Source organism: Camelus bactrianus, chromosome 16 (genome assembly GCF_048773025.1).
Source record: "Camelus bactrianus isolate YW-2024 breed Bactrian camel chromosome 16, ASM4877302v1, whole genome shotgun sequence".
Lineage (NCBI taxonomy): Eukaryota > Metazoa > Chordata > Mammalia > Artiodactyla > Camelidae > Camelus > Camelus bactrianus.
In genome coordinates this window covers 42855319-42869461 of record NC_133554.1, presented here as the reverse complement: position 1 = coordinate 42869461, position 14143 = coordinate 42855319, and the positions used below count along the sequence as shown (strand labels likewise).

At 35.2% G+C, this 14143-nt stretch overlaps 1 protein-coding gene across 1 annotated transcript; it reads left to right on the top strand.

Moving 5' to 3' along the window:
• Positions 1–581: 581 nt before the first annotated feature.
• MEIOC (meiosis specific with coiled-coil domain) lies at positions 582–13297 on the top strand. The gene is made up of 8 exons (XM_074343300.1): positions 582–895; positions 1438–1572; positions 4467–4624; positions 6624–6728; positions 7611–9477; positions 9944–10078; positions 12449–12629; positions 13068–13297. Exons 1-8 carry the CDS (start codon positions 890–892, stop codon positions 13295–13297), a joined length of 2817 nt encoding a protein of 938 aa, XP_074199401.1. The 5' UTR covers positions 582–889.
• The last annotated feature ends 846 nt before the right edge of the window (positions 13298–14143 follow it).

Below are 14143 nucleotides of genomic sequence, written 5' to 3'. Positions count from 1 at the left end.
TCAAATAGGACTGCCAAAGCCAACGGCCTGTCCGGTATAGGTCAGAGTGAATTTTGTTCAGGAGTTCCTTAGCACCAAAATGCGTCCACCCCTACAGAAGCCTGGGGCCTAGGACAGAGGACGGCTCTCTTCCCCCTCGGAAGGGGCTCTCACGACAGCACCCAACTCCATAAGTGGTTCCTCACCCTCCGTAAACGGGCCCAAGTCTATTACTCTCTGGGCGGCGCCAAAGGATTCTGGGAGTTAGAGGAAGACCCAGGGGCAAAACTGAAATGCTGGCACAAGCTGCGCAGCGGATAGGTTCAGGATTATTGGCGGGTTGCTGAGCGACTTCTCAAATCTTCCGACCACCTCCATCACTTCTCCCACGGGGTAGGCCCGCGCTCTCCTACTCCTCCTTGCACGCCCCACCCCTCGGCTGCCCTTTTAGCCAATCATCGGGCGGGCGCTTGCCTGGCCAGGCCAATCCCGAACACGTTTACTTTGAGCGGGAAAAGCTCAGAGGCTCTGGGAGAGCGAGGTCGGCTAACCGCCCCTTCTTGGCCTTGTCTCTGGGGGTAACAGGCCCCGGAGGCGGCTGCCCATTGGCTGGGCAGGGGGCCAATGAGGGGGTGCGAAGCGGGGGGTGGGCCTCCCCAGAGGGGGCGGGCCGGCGCCAGGTCGCGTGCCGGGTCGCGAGCCCCGGGTACGCAATGTAACGGCCTCTCCCCCCGCCCTTCCCTCCTGGCTCGGCCCCCGCACCCACAGACCGGCTCCAGGCAGCGCCCGGGGCGGCAGCTGCAGCGGCGGCAGCGGCGGGGTGCGGGCTGAGGGAGCCGGGCCTCGACGCCCCCCCTCACCCCCGTACCCCAGGAGCTGTGCCTAGTCCAAGAGGGGCTGGGGGTGCCCCATGGAGGTGAGCGGCGGAGACACCCGCCCGCCCCCTCACCCCACAGGCCTGAGGGAGGGACTTGAGGTAACCGGCGGGGACGGTCGAGGTCCGGGTGGCGGCCGGGCTTGGAGGACGGCGACGGTGAGGAGAGGCTGAGGAGCCGGCCCATCGTCAGACGCGGACCTCTGAGACTGCCGGGGCCGGGCGGGAGAGGCCGGGTCGCCGGCGAGGAGCCCCGACGGGATGCCCCGGCCGCGCTGCAGGGACGGTCGGGAGGCGCGGCAGCCGGTCAGGCTGGGGCTGGGGATCGCGGCGCGGGCTGACAGGACGGGCGGCCGAGCCGGGCCGCCCCGTCGGGCGGGCGAGGGCGGCGCCCGGGGTATAGGGCTAGAAGGCAGAGAGGGAACCCTGGGGGCGGAAGCGCGGGGCCCCCAAATGAGTGTCCTCGGAACATATTCCGGGTGAAGGTGGGCGCAAAGGCGCGGTGGAACCGTCATCAGCCGTTTCGGTCCCGGCGCTGCCCTGCTTGATGGCTGTCTCCCGTTTCCTATTCCCGTTTGGTGCAGCCGAAAGTCGCGTTCCGTGGAGGTGCGAATCGCTGCTGGAACCTCAGTGCCGACGCCAGCAGTCGGTTAACAGATGTCTTCAACAGCGTGATGCTGACTGGCTCCCCTTCCTTCTATGATTGCTACAAATCGCAGGTCCGTTACTCAGCTCTGCCTCTGTTAGAGGATTTATTCTCCATCAAATCCAGCGCCCCCAACCCTGAGCCGATTCACATAGGTTTTTGAATTGCTCCACGTTTAGGACCAGACACCAGAAAACAATATGCCTTATTTTAAACACAGAGTTTTCAGAATACATACTCGCTTCGAAAACAGGGAATAAGATTTTTCATTAATTCTTGTTTTCGTCTTACCCTCAGCGTGACATGATGCCCGAAATGTAAGAAAATACGTATTTATTTAGTAAGGCCATAAAATACTTTTTCCTTCAGGCATTTATTGCAAGTCGGTACAAACTTTTGATAATTTAAAGATGAAATTTTTCTTTACTCCTTTATTCTCTGGCTTTAAACAATGTCTGAGATTACATGCTATCTTTTACCTCACCTAAAACATTGTTTTGTTAATCGTGTTCAGTTAAGCTTAGGGTAATGTTAATCATTTTCATTTTAAATTATTTAACCAGGACATTAATGTTGATATTGTTATACTTTGAATAATATCTTGAAATAATTTTATTTAATTCATACTTCAGTCTTGTATAGTATTATGCCCGCTGTACAGATGGAGAAACTGAGGCTCAGAGAGTTTGATTTGTGCCCTAAGTGACAAAGCCCAGGTGGAACCCAGGTCTTTTCAATGGCAAGACCAGCATTTCACAGCTCTCTGTAACGTTTACATGGCTACTACAGTTTACCTAGATTTAATTTCAGTTGATTATTTTAAGTATATCAAGGATATAAGTGATACACTTTGCAGTTATCTAGATTAGTTAATATGCGAAACCTAAGTATTTGCATTTTAATCTCCAGAAATGTTTTAACTGAAAAGGATACAGATATTTAAAGTATAATTATATTTGAGTCCAGTACATTACTTTAGTTGCTTGTTTTATTTTAGAATATGAAATTTAAATCAATCTTTTGATTTAATTTTTAAATCAAAAGGATTTAATTTTTTTAATACTCAAATCTTATAAATTCTGAAAGAATAATTTTTAGTGGCACTCTAAGCAAAATCCCTTTTGTGCCTCAGTTTCCCCAGCTTCAGAATAGTTACCATAATATAAGCCATAGATAAGAATATTATAATGTATACGTTTCAAATAGTAATCATAACCAGAATGTAAAGAAGTGGCTGGAAAATATTTGAGATTCTTGAAGTTGGGTGATTGGAAGGTATTAATTTTCATATTTTATTGGTATAGTATAAACTCAATGAATATTCAAAATGTTTTCAATTATGTCTATGAAGAACAAAAATTTCAGAATGATTTGATCTAATCATTTTCTCTCTCTTTATACATAAATTTTGATTACAGAATAAAAGTGGTTAGAAAATCTTTTTTAGCCAGGATTATATATCTTCTGTATTTATAAGAAAATACCATTTATTCTGTGTCTGTGTCTGGATATTTATAGTTACTACATTTCTGGTTTTAGTAGTTCCTTATTTGGAGAGTTAAAAATTATGAATCTATACTTTCAGACTTCTTTAAAGAAACATTTTCTAGAATAAAATGCATCTAAATTAGTTTAAATCTTTTTTATTTGTTTGTTAAAATTCATTTTGCTATTTTAAGTATTTAAAATTTGAGTTGCAGTATTTTCACTGCACCACAATTCCTTTTGGAAGGAGGCAGAATTTTAAATAATTCATTAAAAATCTTAAAACTCAAACTTTTTACCTTATTTACTCAAAATTCATTATAGTAGTAGTAAGAAAAAGAAAAATGGGCTTGTTTTTCATTCTAATTTTATCTTTAAAATTTCTGAAGCTATCATAATATTTTAGTATTGTCTCATTCTTACATTTTTCTCTTGGAAATAGAAACTAGGCTGAAAATTAAAAGATATTGTTTTATTTTTTTTTCCAAAGAGCCAAGATTTCTTTTTCTTTTTTGAATTTTTTTAAAAACATTTTTTTATTGAGTTATAGTCAGTTTACAATGTTGTGTCAATTTCCAGTGTAGAGCACAATTTTTCAGTTACACATAAAGATATTGATTTAAAAAGCCCTAGAGTAGGAGTACGAAGGCCTTGAGTTTGGGTTTTAGTTTTGTCTCCTCTTAGCTCAGTAACCTGTAGCCTCTGTTTCCTCATTTTTATTTTTTTTGTTTCTTCATTTTTAAAAAAGAGAGAATATTCATGTCATAAAGTTGACACAATAAACGTATGTGGGATTTCTTTGAAAATTCTGTATAGGGGGGAGGATAATAGTTCAGTGGTAGAGCACATGCTTAGCATGCACAAGGCTCTGGGTTCAATCCCAAATACCTCCATCAAAAAAATAAATAAATAAGTAAATCTAATTACCTCCCCACTGCACAAAAAAAATAAAATAATAAATTTTAAAAAAAGAAAATTCTGTGTAAATGTACATTCACTTTTTTTTTCACAGATTAGGGGCATTAAGACTGAATTTTGTAGATATTTATGAAAAATAATACTGCTACAGTCCACATAATGCTTATCTGTTCAAAAAATTTAAACTGCAATAATTGTAGGTGTTTATACCAGGAATAAGCAACAGTACTGGATAGGAACTGAATCTGCGTGTTTTTGTAAACAAAATTTTATTGAAATAGCCATGCCATTTGCATATTGTCTAGAGTTGCTTTGGTGCTAGGAGAGCTAAGATGAGGATTTTCAACAGAGATCTTAGCATAGCAAAACCTAAAATATTTATTATCTGGCCCTTTGCAGAAAAAATTTTCCAACCCCTACTGTAAAGCAAGTTTAACGGCTAAGTCTGGATTTGTCTCCCAATTTTCATACATGTGTTAGTTCTTCAAATTTCCTATTATTTTGCTAATATTCTGTAATATAGTTTTGATGTGTCTCATATACCATCATGTCTTTAAATTTCAGAATGAAGACAATGTTGACCTAAGGCAGACCTATGCTCCACTTTCTTCATCAACAGAATATGCAAGTTCTGTAGATTCTTCACTTTTCTATGCACCATGGTCTACTTATGGAGATGATATTAAGCAACCCTCTAATTCTCAGATCAATGTAAAGAACAGGTAAATTAATAAATTAGATTTCTCAGGCTAAATTGTTTTTTAAGTTTGATTACATGGGAACCCAGTTATAGTAACTCTTTGTTTCCCATATCAGCATTTTAATGTTATGACGTTATGATTTTATGTCTGTCAAACTTTTAAGAAGCTGTAAACTAAGCAGTTATGTTTCTATAATTTTTTTCTAATTACTTTTTTTCATTCATTAGAGGCAACCCTTAGTGATTAAATCTTAAGTTCTTTCTAAAGATAACTTATATAAATGAGTTACAGTTTTTCCGTTTATTTTTTAATCCAATTCTAAATTTTCAGTAACTTTTTCCTTTAGAAGTACACAACAAACAGGATTTTATCAAACATAAATAGTTTAAATTATTTTTCTATTCAGATCCACTAATAATAAGGGCCTACTCTATGCCAGATTCTCTCCTACTGGGGATATTAGAATTAACATGGCAAACATTATTCCTGCCTTTATACTTATAATAGCGATGATGATGATGATGATGACTGATGATGATGACTGATGATGATGATAATGATGATGATGATAATGATGATGATTACTTACCTGCCAGGCACTGCAAGTATAGTGAGGTTTAAAGGAAGAAGTATAGAATGTTACAGGAGGTCATTGCAAAGAAAAAAAAAAACTTAACAGAGTGACACTATATTTATGTTAATTATAACAAGGGAGCAGTTGATAAAAGGCTGATACATCTTTAGTTTAACCAGGAAATAATTATTTTTAAAATCTTATTAATTAAAAAATTGTTAAAAATGTAAAAATTTTGGTAAGTTCTCTAAAATAGTGATTTTATTAGAAAGACTATATATTTTTAGAAAAAATAATTTTTTAAGTTGATACATGTTCATTGAAAAACTTCAGACTTTACAGAAATATATAAAGGAAAGCAGTTCACCTTAACTCTGCCTTCCCACTTCTCAGTAACAACTGTTAACAGTTTGATATATATTTCATTGAATATTTTTCTAGACATATACTAATGCATTATTATACAAAAAAGCTTTCTATTGAATCTTTATGAAATAAGATGTAGTGGAAAATGCATTAGACTTGTAGGCAGATCATTTGTTCAGCAAGTGTATAGCAAAGCTTGGTAAATCATATACCTTTGAAAAATTCAAGTTTCTTAATGTCTCAAGTGATCATTTACCCAATAGCTTAATGATTACTAATACCTGCCCTTCCTATTTTATGAAGATCAATGAAATGTTTGAGTGTTATACAAATATAAGATATTTTTATTTCTAAAATGTCCTGATACTGTGAAATATTAGAAATAAAATATGAAAAAAACAAGAAGTTACAATTTAAAATAATATATTACTTCTAGGAACAAATTGCCCCAAATCCAAAAGAGGTAAAAAGGCACCAATTTTCCATCTCCTTGTGGTTTTTACATTTTTTATTATTTAGATAGTGTTAGTCACCAAGTAGGATTTCAGATACATGGAGCATCAGTCACTTCTTTGGCAGATTAAGGGATAGCCCCCAAATCTTTTAAATTTATGGGACAACTGCAGTGTTGCTGTGGTATCTAGGATAACCATATCACATTTCACTTTTTAATCCAACATTTAGTATAAAGAGTCACAAAAATAGAGCAGCAGGTTTATATGGTTTTCAAACTGCAAATGAAAAACTGTACAAATGTTGATGGAATGATGTATAATAGGACTCGACATGCTTTCAGGAGCAGCCATGGTACCAACCTTGTGTACAACATCATAGATCAGAGATTTATATCTTGGTCACAGGATTTGGAATGAAGGAGGAAATACTTATGTAGCATAAACACTATGCTAAAGTGGAAAATATTCTTGAGTTCTCATTCCCTCTTTATTTGAAATGATGGCATAGTTTCAATCCAAATATTTTATAGAAAAATAAGGGTAGAATAAGTCTGGAAACAGAAATCAATATATTGTATTTTAATATGAGAAAAAGAATTTACATGTGATATTCATTTATCTTTAGGATTCAAACAGAAAGAAATGACTATGGTAGTGAAACAGACTTATATGGACTTGTGTCTAACATTTTGGAAGAACAAGATAAATCACAGCCATATTTTGCTGAGGGGTTAGTATATTATATGAGTTATATAATGTGTAATAAACTTTTAAATTCCCATATACTGGATTACCCTATTTATTAACTTTTATTTTTACTTAATAGAGGATCATCTGACAGTAGACATCTTAATTCAGGTATTTGTTTCTAGAAGCCTTGATTTTGCTGAGGTACTTGCCATACAACTGACAGTTTAATTTGCTATTAAGAACTTTGATTTGGTCTTGCATAATTCAGAGCTATTTCCTTTGAGTTCATGAGTTGAAATTTGGCTTAAAGAGTATAAATTCCAAAGAATTTCATACTTATACCTCCAAAAATAAAACTTATTATTGTTGTGCAGAAATATATATGGATTTTATTCATATAGTAAACATTTTAAAAATATGCTTTTTTTGGGGGGGTGTGGAAGCCATGTTACCCAAATATCCTATTTCATACATAGGGAAATATGTAGCACTCATCTAACTAATTGTAATTTTTAATTTCAATGATAATTTCAGGAAAGCACTTTTTTTTTCTGTAAAAAGGGATTGTGGTCAACAACACTTTTGTATTATATAATAATTAAAGGAAAAACTTATTTTGGTTTCTACTTACTATATATAAGCAATTCACGTAAGACCATATAGTCACCAGCCTCAGGCCATAGTTAATGTCTCTTGGAAAAGTATAGTAAAGACATATTAAGATTAAAATGCATATTTGTGTAGCAGATAGCACATTTCAAGTGATATTATTTAGATGTAATGGTAGCTTATAAGGCAGAGTTGGAAAGGATTAGAGAATGGTAAGGTGGGTCAATAAAAATGTTTTTGAAAACCTTTCTCCACTAAAGGAGTAAAGACTTTTAAAACCTAAGTTGTAATTAAATATATTTACTTGTTCTAGGACCTGCTTCTCCAATTTAAAGTCAATTTGGCCAGTGAACACAAGCAGATTTGCAGATCACCATGACCTCTTAACAGAAACCAAAAGGCCAATAGATATAGCCATCTCTCAGCAAGCTTTTTATAGCGGTGAATCTGTGTCAGCAGTGGAAAAGCAGTATCTGCATAATAGTAATCTCATACCGCAACAAAAAATAGATGAACTTTATCATGGATTTACTGGTTTAGACCTTGAAGAACAATGGATGTACCCCTCACGAAGTGATCATTCTAACTGTTATAATATTCAGACAAATGATACAGCTAAGACAACATTTCAAGAATATCCATTTATCAAAAACTGTTTTACACCACAAACTGGTCTGTCTGACATCATGAAAGAGTCAGGAATTGATACGTACTCTTACGGAAGAGAGAAAATATGTGCTAAAGGTCTTGAAGCTCCATTACAGCAAAAGAGGGCAGAGATGTTTCTTTCCCAATGTAATAGATACAATGAAAATGCAGATTATTGTAGATACCCAGAATATGCTCATCCTAATAAGGCTAAGCTGAATAAGTGTTTGAATTTTAGTGTCCAAGATAGTAAAAAATTAGCCAGTGGCACACCTGAAACACCAACTGTAGAAGTAGACACCTACACAAAGTTATTTCAGATTAAACCAGCAAACCAGAAAAAATTGGAGGAGACAATACCTGACCAGCAGAATTTCACATTTCCAAAAACTACACCACATCTGACAGAAAAACAGTTTGCAAAGGAGGCAGCATTTACTGCTGATTTTGGCTTAAAATCAGAATATGGACTAAAACCTCACACAGCTTGTGCAGCTAATGATTTTGCTAATGCCACAGAAAAACAACAGCTTGCTAAATCTGACCCTCCAAATTCTGAGTATTTTAAATCAGTGAATTTACTAGCAAACTCAGCAACATCTTCAGGAGGTATCAACTTAAATAGAACAACATGGATGAATGTCCAAACAAAAAATAACATTCCTATTCCTTATCGAAATCAAGGTAACTTGATGAAATTAAGTAGTCATTTAAGTGCAGCTTCAAAGGGTTCTAACCGTTCTTCAGATTACCCCCAACTATCATCTACAAATTTAACCCCAAATAGCAATTTATTTCAGAAGTATTGCCAAGAAAACTCTTCAGCATTTTCTAGTTTTGATTTTGGTTACAATGGTGCAGAAAGAATTCAATCTGTCAATCACATGGAAGGACTGACAAAGACTGGAGAAGAAAATCTCTTTGAATCTGTTACCGATAAAAAAATAAAGCAGCCAAATGGATTTTGTGATAACTCTTCAGCTCAGCAGTATGGGATCATTGAAAATGTAAACAAACATAATTTTCAAGCTAAGCCCCAGAGTGGACATTATGATCCTGAGGAAGGTCCAAAGCATTTAGATGGCTTATCTCAAAATACTTATCAAGACCTGTTGGAGTCACAGGGTCATTTTAATAGCCATAGACAGGGAAGTGGAGACAATATTAACAGCCGTGTGAATCGCACACAGACGTCATGCTTTTCTAATAATTTTATGATGGGAGATTTAAGGCATAATCAGAGTTTTCAACAACTTGGTTCAAATGGGTTTCCCCTAAGACCCACCCACCCATTTGGCCATTCAGTTGTTCCACTGTTGGATTCCTATGATTTGTTTTCTTACGATGACTTAAGCCATTTATACCCTTATTTTAATGATATGATGTATGGTGATAATTCCTTTTCTGGTCTTGTACCAACTTTTGGATTTCAAAGACCAATTAAAACTCGTAGTGGACCAGCCAGTGAACTTCATATTCGTCTAGAAGAGTGCTGTGAACAATGGAGGGCATTAGAAAAGGAGAGAAAAAAGGTAATACAAAACTATCCATTTAGGTATATCTTTGTTTAACTTAGTGTAGTTTAAGAAAGAGTGCTTGCTTTATGTGTAAGCTGAATTCTTCTGTAATGTGTAGTATTTGTTAAGTCCATCACTATAAAGAACTAACTATGTGACTTAGAGTCTAAACAAGCTTGGGGTATAAAAATTTTTTATTTTGAAGTTTATTTGCCTATGAGGTAGATGTTTTCCTTAATGGGTTAAGTTTATTTCTTTGAATTTGTGAAGTATTAAATACCTGTTGAAATGTTCAGGTATTTTATGCATTAAATATGACAGAAAAATACTGTGGTATTGTGGTTTGAATTTGTTGCCTTTTGATACTAAAACAATTTTTATTTAAGAGTAGTTTTCAGTTTACTTGTTAGGCCTATGAGAAATATTATTCATGACTGATTCATATTTTAAAAACTTAACATCTAAAAGTAATTTTTTACAGACTGAATTGGCCCTTGCCAAGAATTATCCAGGGAAAAAAGTGTCCAGTACTAACAATACTCCAATTCCAAGACTGACCTCCAACCCATCTAGAGTTGATCGCTTAATTGTGGATGAACTTCGAGAACAAGCCAGAGTAAGCTGTAAAAATATCCAATAGTGGATTTTTTAATTGTTTGATAAAATTTTAAAATACTACAGCAAGTTAGAGTTCTGGCGGATTTTTAAATCACATTTATATATTCTTTACCATGTTTGGTCCTAGAACTATGATTAGTCATTAGGAAAGGGAAAATAGCCCCACTCAGTCATTTAAACAGTAGGTTTAGTGGTTCCTCTTCAAGAAACTCAAATTAGCAATGGAGCTAATCCTCAACAGGAAATTTTTTTAAGCATTTTGAATATTATTTATAGGGTAAGTCCCATTTCTTAATCACAAACATTTGTTTTCTAGCTTCATGAGCAAGCTATGCCTGCATTATACAAGATGGTATATTAACAGGGACTTACCATATTCCATTTTCTTATCCCTGTACTCTTGAGGTAACACACTATTAAGTATATCCAATGATGTATTAAATCCTAATAAACTGAAGCATATAGGTATGCATAATTTTATAAAATAGCCTTGTTTGGGAAAAGCAGTGTATCACTTCAAAGAATCTTTATGGTAAGAATGATTATTCCTATTATCTCCTTTGTAATTTCAGAATTTTCTAAGCAACTTTAATAAAGTTTTTTCTTTTCTGACCTTCCTCTCTTAAAAACTTAACTGTTTTCCAAATAAAATTTGATAAAGATTCCCAGGAAATACCATGCAGTGACACAGGTTGCTTCTGTGCTTGAATAAAAGCCATTTTAAGAATTAGAAAAATCAACACAACAGAGTCTTACTTTATTGAACATCAGTTTCTTATTTATACCATGCTGTCTTTAAAATACAGATATGAACTACTTCAGTGGAAAAAGAACTAGCTTTCAGCCTCAGTCTAAATTTTTAATCAAATTTGTAAATTTGTACAATGAACTTTATTAATGATATAGTCAGATACTGACATGGGTTATAGCCAAATGTTATTAAAAACTTCAGTCTTTTATTTTTTTCTTAAAACTGGTGCAAGTTAAAATTCCTTTTTCTCAGTAATACATTTCTGGGCAATAAATCAAAGGATTGCTAACTGTAGATATTAAAAAATATACTTTTCCCAGCCTTACTTAGTCTTCACACTAATTTAGAAGGTTATGTTTATAGTTGTTGTAATAATTTTGTTTATCTATATTTAGCATCATTAGATCAATAATACACAAAGGGCAAAAAGATTTCTTTATGTTTTACTTTCTAGTTTGCTGGTTTTATAGAATTCTGAAAAAAAAACTTTTAAAAGTTTACTAAAAATCACCTGTGCAAATTTCTTTCTTTACATGTATCATTTGGAAATGATTATCTTATTTTAAAGTTACATAATTTGTAGTTCCCTGGCGTTTTTTCTATGGTATTGTTTCTTTTGTTGCCTTATTTTCCCCTCAAGAATATGGCTGGTTGTACAGTTGGGAGGAAAATATTTAATACCTGTACATTTGTGTTTTCTCCATGGGCTTGAACTGAAGTAGACTTATTCCAAAGGAACTTGATAGGAGTGTGAGGTTAGAGGCATTCATTCAAGTGCTGTTAGCTTATTAATTGAGAGGTATTTTTCTACTCTCTTCAATCACTGAACACCAAGTTCATGTGAATTTTAAATCATTTAGTTCCCAAAGGTAAAAAAGTTCTCTTTCTTTACACCTTCCAAGTTTAGAATTTGAAACAAGTTTGACATACACAACTATGAAACATACTCCCCTTTACTGATCTAATATATACAGTGCCCTTTTTTAAGCTTAATTAACCACAAGATTGAGACTTCCCAATTTTCCTTAGCAGTTTTGATAGCTGTAGGATTTATTTTGTGTTATTTCAACAAAAATTTAAATCAGTATTTTCTGAATTATGGATTCCTTAAAACTACTGCTAGCCAGTATTATTTCTGATTTCCAAAAGTGGAATATTGGAGGCCCAGAAAGGACTTGATGAGCTCAAGATTAATCAATCTAGGACTTCTCACTTTTAGCTCAATTTTTTTTCCCTCTAGATTACAATGACTCCTAATAATGCTCTATTTGCAGCCTGTTCTCTTATTTGCCAGAAATAATGTTGGATCTTATATTTGCACTTACTGTTAATAACATAGGAATATTTGAATGTTTAACTTTTTCACTGTGGCTTATTCCCAGTAATTGATTGCTCTGGAAGTTTTTAGAATAATATATACAAGTAGACACAAAAGACTGACTTTCCATCTTTGTTTCTACCAGCATGGTGTCAGGACATAGTAAGCATTCAGTTATTTCTTGAATAAATATTATTGCTCTCATCTCTATTCTGCTTCATTAAAGATTTGTTTATACTTAAGTTAATGACAGGACAATGTGGTTAAATGCCTCATCAAAATTAAAATGTTTCCCTCAGGTTGTGACTTTACTAGGCAAAATGGAACGTCTTCGAAGCTCTCCCCTTCATGCCAATATCTCTACAGCTCTTGATAGACACTTGGAGTCCATTCACATTGTACAGTCACGTAGAAAGGACGAAATTGTTAATGCTTCAAATCGGCAAAGGCAAGGGGTTCCTAGATGCCAAGATGACAGAGGTACTAATGCATATTCTTTTGATAAGGTACTGAGATAATTTGAATGTTAATAAAATCAGATTCTGAGGTTAAACAGTTGGATTTCTAACATTTACACTTACTAAAGAATAAATTCTTAAAAACGAAGAATAAATTGTTACATAGTGCCCACATAATTTACTCCATTTTGCTAATTTTGCTTGGATCTATTTTGCTAATTTTATCCATTTAATTATAATAACTCTTGTCAGTCTGTGTTCTTCCCAAAGTATAGTCATCGTCATACAAGTATTAACACTTTTAAACAGTAAGTCAAGTACTTTGGTTAGCTCAAATAGCCATCCTTCTTTCATAAAAATAATAATGTTTGATCATTTAATACAGCACTGGGCTTTGTAAGAGTTAAGGGGTACTTAAATGGTATCTAATATGAACTGACCCCGGGTTTTTTATTTACAGATGTTTTTGCCCTTGCTTCAGCAATTAAAGAGATGTGTGTAGCTACTCGGAAAGCACGCACTACCCTGTGGTGTGCACTGCAGATGACCTTGCCAAAAACAGCCAGTACAGCTGGCCAAACAGATGCGGAGAAGGTTTTACAAGATATAGTAAACTGTGAAGATAAAGTCCATGAAAGCCTAAATAGTAGCAATCCAATGAACCAGAGAGGTGAAGCAAACAAACATTAAGGAAATGCCAGCAGAAAGAATAAAAAGCTGATAAGTAAATGTATCAAGACCTGCTAAAAAATTTTAATGAACTTGTCAAACTTGAAAATTTCAGTACATTAATTTTCTTTCAGGTTTAAAGTTAATACCTTAAAGAAGTCTAACTTCTATTTAAAAATCTTCTATTTGGAATGAATCAGATATAGTTTAAAGAGAACTCAAAGGTAAAGTTGACTACTCTAGGAGTTCCAGGTAGTCAAAGATAACAAGTTTAAGTAAACTAAGTATTTCCTAACAACTAAAATATTACTGAAACTCATTCTGCAGTGCAGGTAAATGCAAATGTGAAGTTCTTCTAGAAAATAAGTTTCATGTAGGTCTGCCTTAGTAAGTATAATTCCAAATAATGAATCTTCAGTGACTGTAACCCAATTATGGCTACAGTCTAGTAACAAAGACAAGTTTTGATTGTGATATAAGTGTTTTCCTTACAAAACTGGATAATACCTAGGGAACAAAGGAAAACAAGGATGAACCCAATATTCATGTAAAAATTTAATATTTAAAATACTACCTTATTTATAAATTTGAAATCTTAGCGCCTAAGTATATGGAGGGAAATGCATCTGATTCTCCTAAATTAGTGATAAAAGTGCCAGTGTAAAAACCATGCAAGTTACTGAATATAAAACCTGTTCAAATCATTTGTGTATATTCTTTACAATTTAATTATACTATCAATTATTAAATATTTCCAGTTTTAAAATATTTTAATTGAATCAAAACCAAAATATTTCCTGTATCTGGACCTTTTAGACTTGATGCACAGTAACTAAAATAATGACTATTGTTTTAATACCCTTAGTT